Source organism: Vanacampus margaritifer, chromosome 10, assembly GCF_051991255.1.
Source record: "Vanacampus margaritifer isolate UIUO_Vmar chromosome 10, RoL_Vmar_1.0, whole genome shotgun sequence".
In the NCBI taxonomy this organism is placed as follows: Eukaryota; Metazoa; Chordata; class Actinopteri; order Syngnathiformes; family Syngnathidae; genus Vanacampus; species Vanacampus margaritifer.
Genome location: NC_135441.1, coordinates 14,131,824 through 14,157,869, shown reverse-complemented (window position 1 = coordinate 14,157,869; position 26,046 = coordinate 14,131,824). Strand labels below are relative to the sequence as shown.

The 26,046-nt window shown below is 39.5% G+C and overlaps 1 protein-coding gene across 2 annotated transcripts in view; it reads right to left on the bottom strand.

Moving 5' to 3' along the window:
- The window catches only part of pcdh11 (protocadherin 11), a 152,766-nt gene extending 138,406 nt beyond the window's left edge, over positions 1-14,360 (bottom strand). For both annotated transcript variants that reach the window (XM_077578078.1, XM_077578079.1), the window contains exons 1-2: positions 13,753-14,360; positions 7,127-7,713 (exon numbers count right to left, since the gene is read on the bottom strand). In XM_077578078.1, coding sequence (XP_077434204.1) covers positions 7,127-7,672 — 546 coding nt within the window. In that variant the 5' untranslated portion in view covers positions 7,673-7,713; positions 13,753-14,360. The remainder of the gene's footprint in view (positions 1-7,126; positions 7,714-13,752) is intronic.
- Between the last annotated feature and the right edge of the window lie 11,686 nt (positions 14,361-26,046).

Sequence of the window (26,046 nt, the reverse complement as noted above, 5' to 3'; positions counted from 1 at the left end):
TTGAGGAGAGCTATCTCACAGGCTGCGCACACTCCTGAATACAGAATTAGTCTGGTGGATTGTGATAAGATCTTAGGCGGGCCAAGGGAAGGCCAAAATACTACTAGGAATCACTCACTCGAAACCCTTAGGCTGAGAAAGAAGGACGAAGCAGCTCCTAACTGCTAAGCGTGCAGAACACGTCACACCGTAGCGTGCGCTTTTTGTCACTACACATACTGAACAGCTACAGTATTTCGAGAACGTTAAGGAATTTCCATTCATACCACACTAATGAGACAACATTTTTGGAGATGATTAGATAGGGATTAGGGCACTAAGGTGGACGTGGGAGTACACAATGTGATCAAATCTCCCTAATTTAAATGAAAATGACTGAGAGATGCCAACAGAGGAAGTGTTAGCAGATGATGAGCAAAGGGTGACTTTCCACCCCTCTTCTCCAGAGAGCACCGTAGATTATCAACAGATGCATCCCTCAGTCAGAAACTTGATGACCCTATTAAAGCTCAGAGGAGATTGAGATTTGGTTGTGAATATATCAGAGGGACTATAGTGACGGTAATGACCGTCACAAGTCCTTGCACCTCTTTATAAAACCAGCCATCTTTGGCTATGTTTATGCTAATTTCCACGGATTAGTTTCAGACAACCATGAGGTAGTCTTGAGACAACATGGGACAAGCTGTACTTGGTGTGGATATCGAGTTGTCAAAACTTGGAGGTGGTATTTATATGTATTTTGCTAAATCTAAGATAAGCCATGTGCTTACCTCATTTGCTCCCAAAAACATATAAATAGGTTCAATTTTAAATGTATTGAGTGTCCCAAAGACGTATTTATATGTTTGTTATGTTTTGTTTTGTTTTATGCTGGAGCATACAGAAGAGCTTTGATGCAGCCTCTCAACTGCACGGTTGAAGCAATGGTAGTTATTACAAAAACGGCCAACAGGTGGCAGCAGAGTATAACAGATCAACCAGGGCCATGTTGAAAACAACCTGATTTACCAACAGCTCTAAAAAGATTTGTGAATAATGATGAAACTTAACTATATTCTAATGCTAATTGCTGCCAAACGGAAACTGATAGATTTTTCCTGATGAAAGAAGATACTCTAATCTTTCTTTTGGTACGTTCCATGTTTTATTGCAACAGAACACAATATTCTGTGGGCCTTGCAAAATCTGTCAAAATCCAGTAAAACAGCTGGATGTGAAGGGCATTGCTTCAGTGAAAATGGCTGGGAGTGATTGAGTTAATTTATGTACAGTATCTACAATGCTAATGTATGTAAGAGAGAGAGAGAGATGGGAGAACATTTACATGCAGTCAGTATTCACACAAATAAACAGAAACCTTGGGTTAAGGTCAAAATTACGTCTTCTGAAACATTCAGGATAGCCTGTCTAGTGTCTACATGCGTCAGTGGACAGCGTTACTCTTATATGCATAACCTGATCGAATTCACAACAAACAGACAATGTCATTACGCAAGTAGACGTCATTTCCGCTTTTAACTTTCTATGGTCAATAAATGACTTATTCATATCACTCACCACACTAATAAAGTAGTAGGTTTCCGGCTCACTCCAACAGTGTGGTTCTTTGCTGCGTCGTCGTGTTTATTTACCGGTGCGTGTTTATTTACCGGTGCGTGTTTATTTACGGTGGGTTGTGCGGCAAATGCACGGACTTATGCATATAGCCTATGTGTGAATAGACACACTGCAGAATTTTTGCCGTAGAGACAGAAAATAATGTGAAAATGCCATGGAGATATCAATGTGATCAAGTTAAGCTCGTTAAGCAGCCGCCACACATACAAGTAGTTCCGTTCCTGTTCTCAAAAGACAAATATTCCTTGCAAGTAGATTATGTGCAGAACACAGATCAATACCTCGTTCAATCAAGGTCTTCCGACCGCGTAAATATTCGGGTTACAAAAGGGGTGACCCAGGGGTCTTATTCAGGTTTTAAAAACGCTGAATAAGAGCATATTTGGGTTTTTGCATGTGTGTATTATAACGTAAAAATAATATTGCCAATATTCAGATTTTGAAAGGGTTATTGAGTCAGAGAGGGAGAAGAGACAGAGAGAGTGAAGAGTTACTTGGCATGCATAAATAATTTCACTCAGAGAGTGAGTGTTATGTGTAAGGGGAATATTTACCCATGTGCTTAAATCAGAAAAGCCACGCTGCTGCACAGTTTTGACTGCACAGATTTTCTCATCGTCAGCCGAGTTAAGTGTGTCACTTACGCACCTTCATGAAATCTGGGGGGAGCGACCTTAACATGAGGGTGTACACAAATCTGGCCGTACGTTTATTTTCCCAGAGACGTATGCATCTTTTGTCTTTTGCACGCTGGAAGCTCTACTAAAGTCTAGCTCCTCTCAAAGGTTAAACATACTATTGCAAGTTTTGAGTCATTTCACAGCAGCTGACGGCGGATGATGACTGTCTTCAGCCAATTTGTCTGATTCGTGCGGACATGGCCTGGACAGAGGCACACCTGGCCCGTATACGCTCACCGTCTGCCCAACGGCTGATCTCTATGGAATTCACAATTGACACAAAAACTCCACCATATGAAAATTAGGGCCACCCTTAAACTTCACCAAATCACACTCGTGGTGCATATATTTCCAGGTTAGAGAGAATCCCAGCAATTGTAAAGTGTCCAAGAAAGCCATGTAAGAAATTGACTATCGCGCAAACAAGAGAATATGCCCCTACATTAATAAGGGTCTCTTTTCCATGTTGACGGATTACTGATTTACAGTTGTTGCTGCCAAAAACTAATATCAAACATTAATTGACAGGACATAACAACTGGGAGGGACTCCGTACTTGTATTCATGGTAGATCAGAGGCTGAACCATATTGTGTCTTTTGAGCCTATGGGACTCAGCAGCCACATCCCCTCACGGCCTGTCATAGATACCCTGATAGACTGTGGAAAAAAATTCAAGACATGAATTTGGAGGGGAAAAAAATGGCCCAGATACCACCACGCACAGCATTTTGGACAAGTGGATCTGCCATATCCAGTCAGCGTAGCCTTAATTTCTCATTCCTCTACAATCCTTAGTGAACTCGCCATCCAGAAAAATCAAGCTATTTTAATACAGCTTTCATTAAAAAGTTTAAACCACAAACAAGCTCCATAATTTCTCTTTCTTTGATGGAGGTTGAATTTGTTGCTGAGAGATGTTGATGCAAAGCCACATGAAAGAACTGAATTGATTATAGTAATCTCCAGATATCAGAGGAAGAAGAACCATATGTGTATACTATTTCTCTTGTGCAATAGCATTAGCGTGGAAGCCTGTCTCTGGGCATTAACAGAATTTAGACTGAAAAACCCCAACATCCACCGGTCCAATGTACAGTGGAATAAACAAGGTTAGTGGTTGAATGCTTCATCTAGGAGCCATAGAAATCAGCCAGCTAAACTGCAGACATACACTTCATCATGCAGTTTATCAGCGAGACATAGCCTTTATAGCCGGCAGCAGCACAATGATCTACACGGGGCGACTTGAACAAGACACCCACTTTAAATGTGTATGAAGACGCTGACACAGATGAAAGTCGGTTTAATGTAGTGTGTGATGCTGCAAATTCATTCAGTGGGATAAGAAAAGGGGTCAGTATTAGAGAAGCAAAGCCAAGCTTCCAAGCCCAAAAAAAAAATCTAAAGTAGAATATATTTCAGTCCAAAGTATGTTTTAGTGTTGGATACTGCATTATCCCAGGAATGAATACTGGACAGTGATATAATCTGCTTCTTCATTTTTCTCCATTCATGCATGGGATTGCTTTTTTTGACCTTGACCATTTCAAAGGATGCCTATCTCTGCAGTTCAGGTGATGTGACAAACACTCCACTGGACCACACCAATGCCAGAACTGCTCTCAAAAGCCTGATTACCAACTTTTGTTTGTGGTATTGGAACACTGTGTGGGACAGAATTACAGTTCCCCCCTTAGCATGGGAAAACTGTAATGATGCACAGAGATGTTTTGTCGGAAAGCTCAGGCACACCTAATGTGGATTGACAGTGAGTTTGTAAAACACAATGGTGGTAATTTCCTCATTGTAGCCTGTGAGACACAAGAAAACTGGGCAAACTACAGTATCATTCTGAGGGTGTTTTTCAGACAAATCTCACAGGACCGCATATTGGTAGTCCAAGGATGGTTTAGCAGCCAATAGCTATTCTTGGAAATGCTTGCACACTCTTTCCCTACTAAACCCTTGGCTTTCTCCTACATTTTTAGAGTAAAAAAATGCCCACCAGAGTTGAAAATGTCACTTTTTAATGATCCCTGCTGAATTTTACATATGGAACCAGGAACACAAGGAAATTAATCTGAACTACAATGTGAGTATAATGAGAGAGAATAAATCAGGGATAGTGTGCCAAGGATGCTCTTAGAGGAACTTTCTGTGAAAGATAATACAACAGCAGCCTAGGCGACTTTTAGAGCGTTTTATATTGTGAAAAAGGACAAAGGAAATGATGGCAGATGATCATTGTAATGAGCAGAACATTTGCTCGGTGATTTTCCAGGCATGAACAATTCAGGACATTGCGCTGGAGAGGCCTTGGAAGTGGGGAGACTCTTTAAAAATGCAAATTGCTATTACAGCAGACACGGCTGTTGATGATTATGGTTTTACTAACACAATGTCAACTTAATCTGAGACTCCAAGATAGACTTTGCATTTCTGTCACACTATATCTCCCTTTATTTACAATGTCTAAGCTTTCCTCCAACGTGCTTGCAAACGCCGTAAAATTAAACATAATTTGTCTTTTTCAATATTAATCTTTCTACAAACCTAGGAGTGCTGTCCAGACTGTTTAGAGCAAAGCATCATATTATCTTACTTTTTACGAATAAGGGGGTGACGCCATTAGGAACATAGTTTAATATCAGTTAGGTGATGAAAAGCGTTCCCTCATTCTGCATCTGCTTGCATTAAACTGTGCAATTTTTCTTAACCAGCTTTACTCTACCACATTCAAACCATGCAACCGGTTGCTAGAAATTGGGCAATTCACTCATTGCTGTGTCTGCATTTTCTACTCCATGTTCTGAGCTCTGTAAATGATACTGCAGCATTTTCTCATAATGTAGCACATGCAAGCATTAATTACTTTTATAAAACATTGTAGACATCATGATATATTTATGGTATATATAATCATATTTCGCAACGTAGGATGATAATTCATTTTCTGTGTTGAAATGCAATGCAGCCATACAGCAATCAAGAGAACAGTAGTGAGCGATGTTGGGTGTTTGAAATGGAGAGGAAGGGGGGGGGGGGGTACAATCGAGAAAGCAAAGGTAGGAAACCCTGTTCAGCATGGTGGGATGCAACAGGACAGTCTGTGAGTCGAAGCATACTCACTAATGGGGTTGCTGATGACTATTCTTTATGTGATAGTGTCTGCTGCACAGGGCCGCTTATTTTATGAATCACAAAAAGGCACTAATGTTCACTAAAAGTAATTTATTTTACAGAGTCCATGGGGGAATCAGTATCCATGCTTCAGTACTTTTACCTAATTCACCACTAAAAGACATTATGTGGGAGTTTTTGGAGTAGATGTGATTGAGGATGTTCAGTCATTGCCTAGAAATTATGTTTTAGTGGGATGATTTGTCAAGAAATTCCTAATTTGATTGTTTGTTCATGTATTGTCTGCATAATGTCATTTTGCAAGTCAAGCAACATTTAAAATTGTAATAGATAATACGACAAGCAATTGTTGTTATCCTTTTTACAGAAAATTTAACAATTATTATTGGTGGCTTCTGATTTCTAAAATAGTTATCAATCAGATTGCCGTGTATGTAATAATTTGATGAGGAGATTAAAGATTTATTTGCTTCAAGTCTTAACAACTCTCTGAGGGAAATCATAAGTACAATGTGACACACGATAAAAATGAGTTTGACACCCCTGGTCAGTACACAAGAAGGTTTTCTAGTGTTGCATATTGGAATTTATCTGTTTCCTAATTTTTGTGAGAAATCATTAACACGGTCAGTGTCTTCACATAAATGTATATTATTAATAATAACTAGGACTAGGACTATCACTAACAAAACTTTGTATAATTGATTACCCAACTGATTATTCCTTGGATTACTCGGGTAATTGCCCCACCGCAAATCGAGGTAGAATTTTTGTCGACCAATTTTTGTGGTCGACTTAGCCGAGTTAGCAACCCCCCTAAGCCATTATAATAATAATCATTATTATAATAATAATAATAATAACAATTATTATTATTATAATTATAATAACAACAACATATGATTGAATGTCATTTGAGCAAATTTGTCATTTCAGAAATGTGAATGAAACTAACTGATAGCCCTTCACATTAATCAATAGTCTTTTAGATGTTTCCCTCCTCAAACACATCTGATTTAAAAATATTCAAATGATCAGCTCATCAACATTATCATTTGAATCAGGTGTGTTGGAAGAGGGGAAGCATCTAAAACATACAGAATAGAGGCCATCAAGGACCGAAATTGGTGACCCTTTAACCCTCACTGGCGTCGGGCCAAACCCTTGTAACTCCAAAATCATCACTTTTCAGGAGACCCCAAAAACGTCATGTTTGTTCAACCATTAACATTGCATCATCTAAGAGAGCAAGCCATTATATTGGCCAATAATGCATAAAAATGACACCCGCACATGAGGACTGATTTAAAATTATAAATTTGGGAAAAAATATTAAATATGGCAAATTGTGACTTATGGGGCTTTGGCGTGACGTCAGCGTTGCACTCAAGTATGACAAATACATATTTAACTGCAGCATTAAATGGAAGAGGGCACTTCAGTCTCTTCACGTTGTTGATGGATGCCCACATTTTTGGCAAGTGTGTTATGACGCGAAGCCTTGAAAAAAAATACAGGGATTGAGAAGAACCGAAAACCTGCTTCAGTCGGTGCTTAGTCTGTATATTTGTCCGTGGCTTTGTGTCATAACACATTCGCCGAAAATGTGGGAATCCATCAATGTTGGAAAGAGACAAGTGATGAAAGTGCCCACCTTTAATATTAAACAAGGATCGTTCTCACCTTGACCAGCTCGTAATGTTGGATCCCATTGATCCCGACGTCAGGGTCAAACGCAGAGGGCACCGGGTATCGGGTGTTAATGGCTGTGTTCTCTGGGATGGAGATGTTTATGACCGTGGACTGGAAAAGGGGCGCGTTGTCATTGACGTCCTCAATCAGGAAGCGGATCTTGACCAGTCGGAAGATCTCATCAGGCAAGACAGCCACCTCAATTTCATAATAGCAGCGTTTCTCTGCAAAGACCCCCGAGCACAGCTTCTCCCTGTCGATTCGGTGATTGGTAGTAAAGATCTCTCCCGTGTTGGCCTCCACCCGCACCAAAGGCACGTCGCCTGTCTTGTACACAGGCTTGAACTGCAGGGGTGAGGATAGCCGGATGTTTGGGTCCAGGTTGAGGTCGAGATCCCTGCGCAAGTTCCCAATGCGGACGTTCTCCGGTTGCTCCTCCTTCACTGTGTAGTCTCTCTCCTGGGCCCGGCATATGAAGACCGTGGAGGTGAGAAAGACCACCAGCACATAAGTCTGACTTGCTAAGTTCATACTCATGAGTGGATGCAGCTTCACTTCCACAGAAGCAATTCTGTCTCCTGAGAGTGGACGAGAGAAACAGAGGGGAAAAGGACAGATAATGTCAATACCGGAATGTACATTATGTTAAATTCCTGCTGCAGTGGTGACCTACTCATCTCAACGAGTTATGAACACCCATCATCCCGATGTCTTTGTGAGCAAATTAAAGGTAGTTTTACACCATTAACCTTTGCTAACATCCACTGAGCAAGAGGACACATAAAGGTTAACACTTCACATATTCCATCAATCTTTGTAATCACTTTTGATTAAATGTGTCATTTTTGGGGGTCTCAAAAGTACAGTATGCAAGCCAGAAGCAGGAAGATACTTTGCATTGACAGATTGTCCACATTAGACCTTCAATTCATGTCAAATGGTTGTGAATCAATCCAGTGCATACGCTGCACCTTATAACCGAGCATCAGCTGAGCAGGAGAAGGCGTTACGCATTGGTGCTTGCATGCATGCACACACGCATCACTGTGAGTTGTAACGCTTGACAGCAGCTATTAATAGACAGCCTAATTTGCCTCCAACGTAAACAATTGCGCTCCCGAGTAGTTTGTGAACACCCATGTGTAGCGGAACGAGACAGACAACAATTTGGAATTAGTGTGAGCATTTGCGTTCTCAAATTTATTAAATTTTTGGCTGATTAATAAAAGGCTACAACAACGAACTAAAATCCACTATATATTTTATGTACCTGTACTAGCAGCACAAACACCATAACACGGGTAACAACAACGCTTTAATATGGTAATGCTTATGAATGATACGAGCAATACAAAAACTGGGGTATTTTGTAGCTATAACAATAAATGTGAAGCCACATTTTTATGTATCTATATTAGCAGCGCCCTCCTTAAATGCACCAACATAACAAGGCACCACAGAACAAATCTAAAGTCCATGAGTAACTCACTCACCATTACGCTAAATTAAGAGCCGTCATGCGTCGAAGTCACCTGTAGCCATGCTTCTTTATTTTTCTTCTTGGTCATAGGCTCCTGTGTTGTCTCATCATGGGGCCTTTTCTCCATTGCAAAGAAACGTTCCAAATATGTCTGTTTTTTACTCATTTTGCTAACTTGTCGATTAGCATCAGCGCTACGTGACTGAGATCATTAGCATATTGACATACGTCAAGAGTCCATCGTAAACAGAGAGAATCTGGTCACTTTTCAAAATAAAATAGTCTTAAGCCTCAGCTAATCAATTCGCCTGGAAGTACAGTACGTTTTTTTTGTTTGTTTTTCAACTGTGTGGCACGCTGCAGCCCAGTCCAAAGTGGCCCACAGCCCGGGACCGGTCCGTGGCCCCGTGTTTGGGGACCACAGATTTAGAACACAATATACTATTGGAGACAATAATGGACTTTAAGTTTGTAGTTGGTAAGCTACTTAGACACTTTTTCTGACGTGATTCTTTTAACTTTAAACTACTTTTAACTGTAAACATTTTTTTTAACTAACTAAAGCGGGGCTGGGCAAACTTGGCCCTCCAGGGCTGGAGTCCTAACGGTTTGGAATGTTTCCCTTCTCCAGCACAGCTGATATATGATAAGCTCAACAGCAAGCTCTGCATAAGCCTGAAAACGACCCTGTTGATTGGAATCAGCTTGTGTTGGAAGAGGGAAACCTCCAAAACCTGCAGGACTTCGACCCTCGAGGACCGAGTTTGCCAGCCCCTGTTTTAAAGGATTTGACAAAGTTGGGTTTTAAAGCGGAAGTCAACCCCCCCAAAGATTTTCTTTGACAATAATATGTTCTATCAACCCATGTCAGGGGCGGCCATTTTGCCATTTGCTGTCTACTGAAGATGACATCAATGTTGCTCAGGGCTCAGGCAATGACAAATCACAGCTCACCTGTTTTCTGAAGCTGAGCTGTGATGGGTTATTACCTGTTTTCTGAACCTGAGACCTGAGCAACATTGATGTCATCTTCAGTCGACAGCAAGTGGCAAAATGGCCGCCCCATGAGATAGATAAAAATGGCTGGATTTTGCTTCATAACTCATATTCCACAAATGTAATATTGATCAGAATTTCACATTTAGACTAGTGAGGTCATATATAATCATATATTGTCAAGAAATGTTTAAGGCCGACTTCCACTTTAACAGAACATTTAACAGGACTGCACTTTGCTAATGTTGGTTTGTTTTATTCTTCATTAAAATAAGTCAAATAAGTATGACAGCCACCACAGAAATTACACTGTATTAGAAATATATTCACTAGTGACAGGGGACCGCAAAAACTGTCACTTTCTGGGAACAGGAAGAAAAATATACTTAATGGATTTCCCTGCTATTTTACATGACTCAAATAATAACCTGTAGAAAAAGGCATGAATACCTAAATTGCACTACAGGGGTCCTCTGCTTTGGCAAGGAAACCACATTAATTGAAGCTCTCAGCCCACTGACAAAGGGGAATTGATTAAAAATAAGAATTTAATTTAGCCAGTTTTTAATGGCAACAATTGCAAGATGTTTCTTTTCATACGTGTTATAAAGCGGCCACGCGAGACTCATTAAAGAACAGTTGGATGTGAAGAAGAGAAGACAGCTGACGTTGATCAGTGTGAGGATTGCTTACTTTTGTACTTTATGAATAGCACAGGCACTATTGTGCTGCTCTATCAAAATATGGACGAGTTACATTCCATAAGCAAGTGTGGAACACTTTGAAGTGTGTGTCATATCAGACGGTGAATTGCTTTACTGTGACGATAGCAAGACACTCCAAGGTGCACAGTGAAGTTTGAATTTAATCCCTAAATGAAAAATGATTCACCACAGTGAAAAGAAAGTAAGACAGGAAGGATCAAAGAAATATCTAGATTGTGTCTTGCTCATGAAATGATAATAATTTTCATAAGTATGATAGGGGTGTGTGTGTGTGTGTATTTGAGTCAGTGCAGGGCTCCAGATGCAGTGACAGAAAGATATAACAACTTGGCAATGTTAATGTAGGCTGATGATAATATTTTACCAGAATTCAAAAGATGTCCGCATTGTAGACACTAGACTAGGATCACCTGCGCAATTTTGTGGGACAATTTGTTTGCGTTGCAAATAAACTTTGGGGTCACATGTTGAATATTTGCACATTTATGTAAAGAGCGTAAATGTACAAATATATTAAATAAGTGATGATTTTTTTCATCAGACAAAATATTTGAGTGAGGAACTTGATTAGCAGTACTGTGATCAATGTGTAATTATGTTTTATACTATTACAAACAATTACACACACACACACACTTAGTATTAAACGTTTGCTAAAATAGTATTGAAAGAAATTAAATCCAACAAAAGACTGGTCATGTTTTTTATTGTTATTATTATGATAATTTGTGAGAGGTGATTGAAATATAATACTTTACTTATCGCATGCACCGTTTAAATAAAGGGTCTCCAAGTCCGCCCCTTGAGAGCTCCTATCCAACTTGTTATCCGTGTTCCTTTCTCCAACACACATGAATCGAATGATCAAGATCAGCATCAGGCATCTGCAGAGCTTACTGATGAGCTGATCATTTAATTCAGGTGTGTTGGAGGAGGGAAACATGGCGTGATAGTGGCTCTTGAGGACCGGACTTGGAGACCCCTGTATATTTATATAGTAGTTTGTCTCAGTATTATACAGTGTAGTCCTTTGCCACTTCAAAATGTTATTTTACTTCAATCCTTTGTTTCCAAGACAATATGTCAACATGACTGCATGTCACAATTCCTCTGACTCTTCTGTCCTGTCCACGTGGAGCAAAGCCAAGCCAAGCAAGAGAATGAATTGGAAAAAAAGTAAGAGGTTAGTATAGAATCCATTCTGTGTGTCTCCTTTGTTTACATTTTAATAGTCTCCAGAAGTGCTATTTTGAGGTCAAGGCGGCAGGTTGTATTCAGTCAGCAAACCCAAGCTTCCCTCGTGAGACAACGTGAAGAGGAACAGGCCTGCACTGGATCACTTTCCATGACAGTGTGATGGACAAGTCTTCCTGCTGTTTGGATCTACTGGCTGTTGGAGCGGAAGGCCAAATATACAACCACTGTCAGACTTTACCCCGAAAGAGACCCTCAACCATCAACTACGTTTAACCCAATGACCCGACAACATAGACTTCTTTACCAGGATGGATTTCTTTATCGCCATTACATGCAAATTAGATTTTTAAAAGACTTCTGATTGGCTTTAGGTCCTCTCATTGACAGCTTTAAAGATTGCTGACAGACTGACAAGACCCGGTATGTCTTTTTTCTCCCCGGTACACATAGCCGATACAATTTTCCAAAAACCTCCAAAGGAATGACATATGTTTTCCCTCTGGAAATTACGACAATGGCGACGTGATATAGTCCTCCAGGAAATAGACAAAGTGCCGGAAAATGTAATTTGACCTTGACAAAGTTGAAAGTGACACACTATTATCGAAAACTATTCTGTATTTGTTTGCAAAAAAAGCTGATAATTAAAAAAAAATATTTCGCACATTGTTTGCATTTTAGATTATCAGTCACAGTGGTTTTTCATGGCAGTTCAGTTTATATACATGTTAACTTTCTTAACCTCTGCATTAGCTATATGACAAATTGACATGACTGGAACAATGGGCCTCAAGAGGGCAGTCAATACATGTTCATGTGTCACTGCTGACAAATGCAAACTTTCTCACTCTTAAGATTTGTTCCTCAATAACAATTATGATGATGAGAACATACCAAGATACGTCAATTTAGTTTAAAAAAAAAGATTGTATTTTATTTTTAACGACAATGACCTTTCCAAATATAATGAACGTCATATAAGCTTGACCAAAGTGCAACACTTCAAAATTAAATATAATTGTTGAAGGAAACCAAAGCACCATTTTCGTGTTGAATGCCACATTTAGGGTCTATCAGAGAAAGTTTTCTCTTGAATATGTAACATAGGATACACTCAGCAGGCACTTTATTAGGTAAACATGTACAACAAATGACATTTGATATAAGACCTATATGAAAAGGTTTACCATCATCAAGACATGCTTATTAATTTTTAACGTGTGTTATTGTGGCCGCCGTTTGACATTTATAACTACTGTATTGCATCGCACATATTTTCTGCGGCAGCAGAGAAGATTTTAGTTGAAAGTGTGTTAAAGTAAGCTCAATAACATGATACAGGATACACAACACACACTTCGTGGATCTGGAACAACATACATTTTCTTATATTGAATTTCTTACTTTTTCCATATAATTCATATGAGGGAAATGTTAAGTCTTTCTGGTAATAATGTTGCACCTAATGATTGTTTTGCTGTAGAGTTGACTACTTTCAAATCATGGATGGATGGCAGTATAAATTGTTTATAAGCAATGTAGCCTATTCCTAAATTTTGGCTAAATATACTGTAATATCATAGGAAAGAATGGTATCAGCTTCCCTATGATATTGTATTCCATTCATCTAAAAATCAATCCACTGATCGTACGAGTTGAAATTTTATGTGCAAAAGTATGAGACAATTATGAGACCCAAACGAGCCACATGATGACGGAAGCATTACGACCACTTGTCTCCTATGAGCAAAATGGAAATTGGTCTGGAACAAAGTGATTGCCCCCCGAGGTTATAGTCTGTGACAGCTCCACGTACGGCTGGACCGGGATCTCGCTTGTTGCCGCGCACCCACGCAACGTGCTTTGCTTTCAAGATGCTGAGAGACCGGTGCTAGAAAGTCGACGCACTTGTTAAAACCGGATTATCCATTCATTTTGATATAAGTGAAATGTGCATATTTCCCCCCACTATTATTCGAATTATACAACAAGTGCACCGTAGGGGAAAGCCAGATGTATCCGTTGAGCAGCGGGGCTTGGGACGAACCAAGTAAATTGGCTCACTATCGCATTAATATGCCCACTTTGAATGGATGCGTGATGGTGTATATGTGGCGCATTTTTAGTCGGGATTCGGTGGTTGAATAAACTCATCGATCGTTTAAGTCAAACAAATTTCGACCTCATCATTTAAGCTATTGAAAAGCAAAATGTCTTACCTTTCTCGCTTGGCTGCTTTGAAAAATCAGTTAGTGGTGTCTCCGTGTAAAGACATCACTGATTATGAAAAATGAAACATAAGAATAAATAAAGTGCCATGTATTGAGCTGAAGTGGAGATAAGACGAGGGGAGTAATCCTCGTCAGGTGGAAAAAATGATGCCAATAGAAAAAAAAATCCACTACAAAAACTTATCCATGCGCAAAAAGCGGTTGTCCACGAGAGCTGGAAGGAATATACACGCACACAACTTTCTTTACAAAAGGAACACCAGTACAATTCCTCTTCAGTTTGTCCAAGCTTCGATTATCACCCTAACACTGTAAATTTAAGTCAACATCGCTTGCGCCAAAACGTGCGTCAAAAACTTCCATCCAAAAATACACTTATTGGTGAAAACTTGCAACTAATTAATTTGCAAACAAACAAACAAAGCAAAAAAATTCCAAAGAAGAAGGATGCACAGATTGCATCGCTTGACCGCCCCCCTCCCTCCTCCAGCTGGATCAAATTGTGGCTCGATGCAGCATCACTTGCAGGAGCCGGGATAGACGCTTCGCCGAGGCGGTGCGCGAAACTGGAAATGTCTCGGTAGTATTGGATGAACTCTCCGTGTGTGCCCACCTCTCTCCCTCACTCCCTCTCCCCGCCGCTGACATCACGGAGAGAGGAGGAGCCAGCAGAAAACTCCGGAGCTGAGGTCCTGTTAAAGCCGCACTGCGTTGGTGAGAAGCTCACACTGGCTTGTGAGGAGCACATGCAAGTGCCAACAGGATGCGCGACTCGACTCCCCGAATCCACATGAAAGCAGAGGGCGCAATGTTCACTTGTGTTTTGTATTCCCAACTGAGTCCTTTTGGATTATTATAAAGATGAGCGATGAGCTTCGAACTCTTCTCCTGTGTCAAAACAGCATTTTCATTATGACTGAGAAGGGCATAGGGTAGTCGGGTGGCTGAAAATGGGGTTGCATGTTCACGTTTTAGAGGTGTCAGTCGATTTTTTTTTTTAAATCGTAGTTGATTACATGACTTCAATAATTAACTCAAGATTAATCAGAAATGATTCTCACATTTTACACCTTAATATTTTTATGTAATTTTTCATACTCTTGTTAACATAAAACAGGGAAATATGGAAAATTGTTGCACTTTTTAGTCATTGATTAATTTCATAACAATTCATAAAATAAAAAATAAATAAAAAATAGGTACTGTCCTGTAAAAAAAACGAGTCTGACATTGATTGTTGAGTGTTGGTCATTTTTCTTTCATTCTATGGCATAATTGTGTTTGTAAGACAATGGTGACAGCTAAGTGCATGAGCAAGAGCTGACTAATTTTTAACATAAAGTAACTTGTGAAATTCTGCACATTTTAAAAACTAAAATACAACTTGATCCCAGTCCCTACAAATACATGCATTGATATTTAATTTATTACTGCTAAATTGTGTTACAGTGACTCCTTCGGACAACGTTGAATGCTTTTACTGTATTTTGTTAAGTTCAATACGGATGCACATTGCCAGTGTCTTCTTGTACCGGTCCCAAGCCTGGATAAATACAGAGGGTTGTGTCAGGAAGGGAATCCCACGTAAAACTTTGGCCAAATCAAACATGCGACTCAAATATATGACTTCCATACCGCATTGGTCGAGGCCCGGTTTAACAACGACCGCCATCCGTGCTGTTGACCTACAGGGTGCCGGTGGAAACTGGGCTACTGTTGGTTGTAGAAGGAGAGGAGAAAGGAAGGTGTGTTTGTAGAAAGAAAGAGAAGAGGAACACCAATAGTCTAGGACTGAGAGTAGGGACTTTGAATGTTGGAACTATGACAGAAAAAAGTAGAGAGCTGGTTGACATGATGCAGAGGAGGAAGGTGGACATACTGTGTGTTCAGGAGACCAGGTGGAAAAGAAGCAAATCTAGAAGTTTAGGAGCAGGGTTCAAGTTGTTCTATAATGGTGTAGATAGGAAGAGAAATGGAGTAGGAGTTATTGCACAGGAGGAGTTTGTTAGGAACATCCTGGAGGTAAAAAGAGTGTCAGATAGAGTGATGAGCCTGAAGCTAGGAATCGAAGGTGTGATAATCAATGTTGTTAGTGGGTATGCGCCACAGGTAGGATGTGAGCTGGAGGAGAACTTTTGGTTGGACCTTGATGAAATGATATAGAGCATCCCTAGAAGTGAGAGAGTTGTCATTGGTGCACACTTCAATGGACATGTTGGTGCAGGAAACAGAGGTTGTGAGGAGGTGATGGGCAAGTTTGGTATCCAGGAAAGGAACGCAGAAGGACAGATGGTGGGTGACTTTGCAAAAAGAATGGAAATAGCTGTCGTTAACACTTTCTTCCAGAAGAGGCAGGGACATAGGGTGACCTACAAGAGTGGAGGTAGGAGCACACATGTAGACTGCATCTTGTGTAGACGGTGTAATCTGAAGGAGATCAGCGACTGCAAAGTAGTGGTAGGATGATTCTGGTGGTGAGGAAGACAAAGACGGCAAAGGCAAAGCAGAGGACGAAATGGTTGAAGCTGAAAAGGGAAGAGTGTTGTTTGACTTTCAGGTAGGAGTTGAGACAGACTCAGGATGGTCATGAGGTGCTTCCAGATGACTGGACAATGACAGCAAATGTAATCAGGGAGACAGTCAGGACAGTCCTTGGTGTGTCATCTGGAAGGAAAAGAGATAAGGAGACTTGGTGGTAGAATGAGGAGGTGCAGAAGTGGATCCAGAGAAAGAGGTTAGCTAAGAACAAGTGGGACACTGAGACGACTGAAGAAAGTAGACAGAAGTACAGGGAAATGCAGCGTAAGGTGAAAGTAGAAGTGGCAAAGGCCAAACAAGGGGCTTACGATGACTTGTATGCAAGGTTGGACAGTAAGGAGGGAGAGACTGATCTACACAGGTTGGCAAGGCAGAGACAGAGATGGAAAGGACGTGCAGCGGGTTAGGGTAATAAAGGATAGGGATGGAAGTGTATTGACAGATGCCAGTTGTGTGATTGGAAGATGGAAAGAGTACTTTGAAGAGTTGATGAATGAGGAAAATGAGAGAGTGAAGAATAGAAGAGGTGACTGTTGTGGACCAGGAAGTAGCAAAGATTAGTAAGGATGAAGTGAGAAGGGCATTGAAGAAGAGGAAGAGTGGAAAGGCACTTGGTCCTGATGATATACCTGTGGAGGTATGGAAGTGCCTAGGAGAGGTAGCAGTATAATTTCTGAATGGGTTGTTCAACAGGATCTTAGATAGTGAGAAGATGCCTGAGGAATGGAGGAGAAGTGTGCTGTTGCCCATTTTTAAGAACAAGGGAGACATGCAGAGTTGTGGCAACTGCAGAGGAATAAAGCTGATGAGCAACACAATGAGGCTATGGGAAAGAGTAGTTGAAGCTAGACTGAGGGCAGAGGTGAACATTGTGAGCAGCAGTATGGTTTCATGCCAAAAAAGAGTACCACAGATACAGTATTGGCTTTGAGGATGTTGATAGAGAAGTACAGAGAAGGTCAGAAGTAGCTGCATTGTGTCTTTGTAGATCTGGAGAAAGCTTATGACAGGGTGCCCAGAGAGGAACTGTGGTTTTGTATAAGGAATCTGGAGTGGCAGAGAAGTATGATCAAGTGGTGCAGGACATGTACGAGGACTGTAAGACAGTGGTGAGGTGTGCTGTAGGTGTGACGGAGGAGTTCAAAGTGGAAGTGGGACTACATCAGGGATCAGCTCTGAGCCCCTTTTTGTTCGCAATGGTAATGGACAGGATGACACACGAGGTTAGACAGGAATCTCCGTGGACCACGATGTTTGCTGATGACATTGTCATCTGTAGTGAGAGCAGGGATCAGGTGGAGGAGAAGCTAGAGGCGTGGAGGTTTGCCCTGGAAAGAAGGGGAATGAAGGTTAGCTGTAGCAAGACGGAGTATCTGTGTGTGAGTGGGAGGGACCCAAGTGGAAGAGGTTACAGGGAGAAGAGATCAACAAGGTGGAGGAGTTTAAGTATTTATGGTCAACAGTCCAGAGCAATGGAGAGTGTAGAAAAAATGTGCAGGCATGCTGGAACGGGTGGAGAAAAGTGTCAGGTGTGATGTGTGACAGAAGAGTTTCAGCTAAAACGAAAGGAAAGGTTTATAAAACTGTAGTGAGACCAGCGATGTTGTTTGGTCTGGAGAAAGTGCCACTGAGGAAAAGACAGGAGGCAGAGCTGGAGGCGGCAGAGATGAAGATGCTGAGGTTCTCTTTGGGAGTGACCTGGATGAATAGAATCAGGAATGAGTACATCAGAGGGACAGCAAATGTTAGAGGCTTTGGAGATAAAGTCAGAGGAGCCAGACTGAGATGGTTTGGACACAGAGGAGAGATAGTGAATATGTTGGCAGAAGGATGATGAATTTCCAAATGCCAGGCAGGAGGTCTAGTGGAAGACCATAGAGGAGGTTTATGGATGTAGTTAAAGAGGACATGAAGGTAGTTGGTATGAGAGCAGAGGATGCAAAGGTCAGGGTTAGATGGAGGCAACTGATTCGCTGTGGCGACCCTTGAGGGGAAAAGCCAAAAGGAAAGGAAGAAGATTGTGAAATGACGTAACTTAACTGGAAACGAACCATCAAAGGTCTTTGTGTTCTTTTCATATTAGGAGCTTTCTCATTTTTAACATGAAGTAACTTGCAAACTTCTGCACATTTTAAAAATTGCAAAATGCAACTTGACGGCAGTCCCCACACATATATGCATTATTATTTAATTTATTACTGCTAAATTGTGTTATAGTGACTCCTTTAACAAAGTTAAAGGCTTTTATTTTGTTAAGTTCTCGGATACATTGATTGTAAAGTGACGCTGCTTTACTGGAAGCCAGAGCCTCTCTGCTGCACGCGACAGTGAGCACTTCTTCTTTGCCGAGATAATCCATCCTACCTCACAGGTGTGCCATATCAAGATGCTGATTAGACACCATGATTAGTGCACAGGTGTGCCTTAGACTGCCCTCAATAAAAGGCTGCTCTGAATGGTGCAGTTTTGTCAAAATCTGGCTGTTTTTTTGGGTCCCCAAGACCCACCCCAAATAAAGCAAAACTACACCTTGTCTACTCAGCCAGCATGGCACACCTGTGAGGTGGGATGGATTATCTCGGGAAAATAGAAGTGCTCACTATTACATATATAGACTGGTTTGTGAACAATACTTGAGAGAAATGGTGATATTGTGTATGTGGAAGAAGTTTTAGATCTTTGAGTATATCTCATAAAAAATGGGAGCAGAAACAAAAGTGTTTCATTTATATTTTTGTTGAGTATACGGATTGGCGATAGGAATAAACGAACACGGTGAACCTGAATGAAATTCCATTTGGGTGTACCGTGTTTATTCCGATTGATGTGTTTATATGAAGCATTTTCATTCTGTTTGGTCATTCGGTTTCATTCTAATCGGAATGCAAGGCTCCATGTAAACCCAATTTAGTGATGATCTTTGTGTTTAATACAAAAAGAACATTTACAAACATCTGCTTTTACTTAGGAAAACATGATCTTCATATTTCCCTTTTTTCTTATGCGTTGCAGACCAAACAAACATTTACTGAATCAAAAGTTCTCATCTATCCCGGCTCCTGCAACTTCCAATTAAAAATGTCATATTTGTGAATAATAAATATATGGATCTGGATATTTTTTTATCTGAATTGACAGATGAATCGATTATTCAAATAACTATTAGTTTCAGATAAAAAATAAATAGGAAAAATGTACAGCTCATCCATGTACAGTATGCTGCATAAAATCCTGAATGTAGTTTTTCCACTTTTTCAATTTCCATATCAAACAAGGGATTCAATTAATAAATGACTCAATACCTTCCTCATATTTTTCCCTTTCTCAGTCAGCCTGGCAATGACCATTAGTATTAAGTAATATCGATCACATCACTGACAACAAGGTGGGTGCTACATAAATAATAACATGGCATAACTACTCTTCTGTTTTGCCTTCATATGGTATGTACCAGTACAGTATTTCTGCCATGCATGGAGTATCAAGTTTTGGAACAATTTACACAAGCTTTTTCATACAATGCCACTGTTATGCAAATGAAAAACAGAAGCACGTACTGTATATTTCCAATAGACAGACACTCTTTGCGAGGAACCAAAGAAGTTTGAACAAAAAAAGGCTGCATTTTACAGAGGCTGTCCGTTTCCACAGCAACTTTCAAGAACCATTTACGATTTATACCCCAATGAGTTGAATCTCTCTCTATTGCCTCATTTCTTTCAGTTTCTTCTCACTTTTTCCAAGATCTCTGGAGGTAGAAAATATTTGAAAAAGATGGAGTGGACAGAGCAAGGACAATTCAATATTTACTTTTAGTTTCTTTGCAGCAGAGGTAGAATTTCAGAGAAATGGTGCAGGGACTCAAGATAGACAAAGACTGCATGAGATAATATTTGAACTTTTCCCGCAGCGCGTGAATATGCAACGTGTGTGGCCTTAGTTTCAACCAAAGTAGTAGATCAGAAGGAAGAAAAGGCTTTAGGCTTCCCATCTGTCATGTCGGTGCTGAAACGGTTGACAACAGACAGAAATCATGCTGCATGGGTACCCATGTCTTACTATTGTTGCAAAGTTTAAGAGTAATACCTACCTTGTTCAGCATGAAACAAAAACTCACTCAATCAGAAACACTGACAAAAGATGCAATGCGCTACTTAATAAATAATTTCCAAGAGGTTATGTGTAAAATAATTGAGTGAAGAGTTTCAATGCACACTTAATATGAGTGCCACTTGATATCCTGGATTATATTAAGACCATACGTGTTTGCAATACTCATGGCACAATTTGATTTGTATTTGACGCATAAACATGCCCTGTTGATTGGCCTCAATTAATCAATATCACAATGGCAAGAAGTTTACTTCCAATAAAACTCCAGCTCATAATATCCTGTCAGATCAACATGAAGCGCGCTTAAAGCAAAATGAGAAGAATTTCTCACGAGGCTGGGGAATCTCTAGACTAATGAAGGGTCCAGCATTGAGTGGCATGTATTTGCAAAACAGCAATTAGAGTAACGCCAGACCTCACCTAATGTCCACTGGCAAAATTATGTGTGCGTGCAGGAGAGAAACATGATGTTGTTACATGACAGCTAATTAATTCCTTGTTATTGTCTTACAGAAAACTACCGGCTGCATGATAAAAACATATATTGTTTTTTTTACAGATTCACATGACTTCTCTGTGGTTTTGTCATGCCATTTGAATTGAATATTGCAACCGGATATTATTATGTGAAGCCTAATAACCCCATCTCAGTCTGAACATTATGCCAGAATTGAATTTAACAACCAATTTGCACATTTTAGGAATTATGTATTAAAAGGTGATCCAAATTCTCACTTCACATGAATTCAAAACAAAACATTTACATACTGTTTTATTAACCATCATTAACAATGATTATAGAAATTACTTGGGATGTTCGATGCCTTATCGAGACATATAATTTAAAAGAAAGATCTATTTGTTTCAATATAGCATTTACCCCCATAAAATTAATGGAAATTTTCTATATCAACCCGATACTGTCACGGCTTGAGAAGGGCGGACCCAGATGCAGTGAGGAAGGCGAGCCACGGCAGGGATGCGGATAACTTTGATTTAATGTGGCGATAAACGCAAACACAAAATCACGCACACAGGCGGACAAAAATAAACACAAACTCACGCACACAGGCGGATAGCAAACAAACTCAAAATCACGCACACAGGCGGACGAAAACAAACACAAACTCACGCGCACAGGCGGATAGCAAACAAACTCAAAATCACGCACAGTGGCGGCAAAAAAGTAAGTCATGGGCAGCAGGAGAAAACTTGTAAGACGAGTACAGTCGGGTCAAGAGAGCGGCGTCTCGGGGTAATCACCCGACACTCCTTGCTGTGTCCATCAGGCCTTTATTGAGGTCTGATTGCATGATGGGCAGCAGGTGTGTATGGTGGGCGGAGCCCACCAGCTGACCCAAATCATGACAGATACCAACAGCTGACCTGGTATTGGTACTTGTCCATCTCATTCCTTGGCATACGGTTTACATTGAGTGGTGGTCTTATACATTTTACTGTGGAACACTCTACACTGGTTGGTCTTTGAACTTTTCATTGTTGGTATAGTCACTGTTTAAATCGTAAAAATTGACACACACATACACACTGTAATGCACACGGGCTGACAGGACAGGGCAGGACAGCAAAAAAACAAAAACAAACGGAAGAGCAACAAAAGGATTGCCAGTCCACAGATTCACTTTATTAAGAAAGAAAAACAAAGGGTTCGGCGCCACCACGTGTTACAATAACCGTAGCTTCCACGGTATAAAAAAAAATTCAACGCCAAAATCGAAGAAGTGCTACACATGCACACCAAACAAAAGAAGCTCCACCCTTTGGCGCGGTGCCACACTGCCGATTATTACAACACACACACACACACACACACACACAAATATACATCTGTGTCGTTGAATACAGGACACTCCATATGTTACGTAAAGGTAAATTTAAAGTATCAGAGAAGGGTCTGATGGAAATACATGTTCATAGAGTCAAAACTAAATTGAATATATTTAATCAAGGTGAGGGCATGTATCCAAGAAATGGATTCATTGAGGAGCCAAAGGGGTTAGCCCAACTGATTAATCATTTTATTCTGAGGAATACTTTTGCCTATACATTTTCTAAATAAATAAATAAATAAATATTTCCCTTTCTGCAGCAGACATTAAGTTGTTAAGGTTTTCCCCATTTGAAGAGGTAACAACTGTTAAACAGCATTTGTGTGCTGTACGATGTGAGCAATATACATGCTGTGGTGATGATTCCTTCCATCTGTCTACTGTGAAACAGCCCGCGGCAACGTTGTCAAATGAGAATGTTTGCTTGGCAGTACGCATTACATTTAGTTGAAGGTTCATTTTCTATTTGTTTGTTAATTTGCTCTACTTCTCATGAAAATAGTGGTGAGGAAACCTTAAGGATCCTGAAGAAAAGCAATTTAGGCTGCAGAACACAATGAACCTGAATAATATTGCTGGCAGAGTCCTGATTAATAAAGACATGCAACACTCGTTTAACACTGTGCCAGTATTTGACGACGCGTTTGCCTTTGCATGGTGAAGGTCACTGAATTGATTTTAGATAAAAAAATTTATGTGGCGAAGATTTTGATCTTAATGACTTGCCTTTGTGAGGTCAGGAACAAGCCTGGCCCTGGTGACAACAAAAGTTAGTTGAAAATAAATTGCATGGACGTGAGTTAACGATGAGATGATGGATCTTCAATCAGTCAATGCTCTGAATCCTCAGGGTGTATTCCTTATTTTGTTCATTTTGATAGCAAAAAAAAATTGGGGTTATGACAAGAGAGAAAAAGAAGTGTGTTTTCGATAATCACCAAGGAGTCATTATTTGGCAATCGTCCTCCCCAGATGGCCCAATGGTTGGCGTTCTTGTCACGTCGTGTTGCGTTCCTCCTGCCTTGAACGGGCTGTGTACACAACCATTGTTTGATGAGTAAAATTGAAGGCAAGTCTTGTAAACTGACAATGCCCCCTCGCCAAAGACATGGCACTGCAAAGACAATGTGCGCACACATCTCCTTTGCACTCTTGAGACTTTAAGCTCCTTATCTTGCTGCTTTAGAAAGGAAGCAGACTGTATTGTGCTGGAACGAATGCTACGAAGCTTGAAAATATACAGTTGAAGAAAAAGAGGGGGAAAACTTAAGACCAATTAATCTGTGACAATAACGTCATAATTGCAGTTTATTTCTAAATAATATTATTATTAATCCATTATTGTCCATTATTGTGGTTGTATTTTGCAAGAGCACAGAGTGTAGGGTATTACACAGAGATGCTTCCAATATTTTGTTTGCCTTTTCGTGTGACGGCTGAGGCCTTCACATATAATTATTCTACACATTCAACCTTATTATAGATAATTATATTTTATTCCTCATACTTCCACATTTTTCATTCACCATTCCTATTTAAACAAGTTATACAAATTCACAGTTTTCCCAAAATTTCACATTCTTTCCCAATGGCACATTCAACATTACACATTTACATTTTTCTCATTTGAAATTCAAAACATTCAACTCATTCAGTTCACTATGGGAAGGCTTTTCAACATTCCAAACATTCACACATAGCAAAATCTGTACATTTTTCAAATGAATACTCCTAAATTTTCACCCCAATTTTTTACAAATTCACATGTTCTACACTGATCCAAAATTCATGCTATTCAGGCTACTATTTTTCGCATTCCAAAAATTATAGTTTTTCACAAAATTCTAAATGTTTCTCACAAAACTCACAATTAATTAACAATAGCACATTCAACTTAACAGATTCTTAGGTTCCAATTTGAAATGTATATCATTCAGCCCATCCTATTCACGTTGGGAACAATTATCAACATGCCAAAAATTTGCACTGAGCAAAAATTCAAAATAACCACCAAAACAAATAAAACCTTTTGATTTTTTGTTCGTTTTTTCTTTTTTGACTGTTCCAAATAAACTGATCAGCTTCTAATGGCCAAAACATTAGATACACCCCAGTTTCTTGTGTTTAGGCATCCCTAATGTAGCGGCCATATTGGTCAAAATATTAGGTAAACCTTGGTTCTTGTGTGTAGGTGTACCAAATGAGGGGACCAAAAGTTAATTGTTTCCTTTTTTTTTTTTTTTAACATATTACGGGCATGTTCCTACATTTTATGACTCAATTCCACACCATTCCAACTTCAACATTCAGCTCATTCCAGGTCATTGTGTATCATTCCATATCTTTCAATATTATTCTAAATAATTCTACAATTTTTCATTAAGACTCTTAACCTTCACACCCAATTTTTCCAGAAATTGCATTCTTTAGTTTAGATACATGCAATCACTCCTTCAATTTGTCCTCTCATGCAATATTTCTAACAGTCTGACAGTCACAGCTTGTAGCAGTCTTTCCTTACAATGTGAGAGATGATGTGTCTATGTGTTAGAAATATAATATTATTAACTCATTCACTCCCAGCCATTTTCACTGAAACAACCCCCTTCGCTCTCGGCTGTTTTACTGGATTTTGACTGATTTTGCAAGACCCACAGAATATTGTATTCTATTGCTATAAAAACACGGAACCTACCAAAATAAAGATTCGATTTTCTTCTTTCATCAGGAAACAAGTCTATTTGTATTTGTTTCCATTTTACAGCAATTTGCATTAGAATATAGCTAAGTTTGATCATCATTCACAAATCTGTTAAAACTGTGGGGAAAACAGCTTTTTTCAACATGGCCCTGGTTGATCTCTTATACTTTGCTGCCACCTGCTGCCATTGCTTTAAAGCCTTCTGTGTGCTCTAGCATTAAAAAAAACATAAAAAATGTGTAAATACTTTTTTAGGACCATGGCAATATTTAAAATAGAATGTTTTTATACATTTTTGTAAGCAAATTAGTTAAATTTTAAACGTAATAGTGTTGTCAAGCGATTAAATTTTTTTAAACTAGTTAATTGCACAATATTCCGTAATTAACCGCGATTAATAACGATTTATCACATTTTCTACTTCTGTTTCGAATTTTTCTAAAAAGCATGTAACAGATATTTACTGAAATAAAATCTCGGAATTGCCTTTTTATTAATTAATTTTGCTCTGAGATGATACGACAAGATGTACAGCTATTATGCTATTTGAATTTGGCTTTGGAAAGTGCGCAAATAATACTTTTTCCAACAAGTGTCAAGCAAGTAAAACTGAAGGTAAAACTACCTGTTTGTCTATCTTCGCGCCAGCGACGAAGTTTGGCTGCAGGTTAAAGGGCGTAACAGGAAGTAAATAAAACTGATTAAACAAGAGTTTTTTTTGTTTGCTTTTTTAACTCTTTAATGAATTTAAATTACCGTAATGTCCAGAGTTAACACTTTAATTTTGACAACCCGACTAACCTCATATTAAATCGTGCTTGAAATAGGTGCGGTCAAAGAGAATTAAAATTAATATCATATGATTTAAATTATTCAAACTTAAATGCATGGCTTATTGTTCTGAGAAAACCTTAAATATTATTTTAAATAGAATACACAGGATTATTTAACCCCAGATGTCCGTTGCAGCTGATGCCAGAGGCCAATAGTAAGATGATTCACAAACAATAGAAAGTTTGTATATGCTGTTGTTGTCTGGAAGCAACTTAACACAACTGTGGCCTCTTCCCACATTGCCAG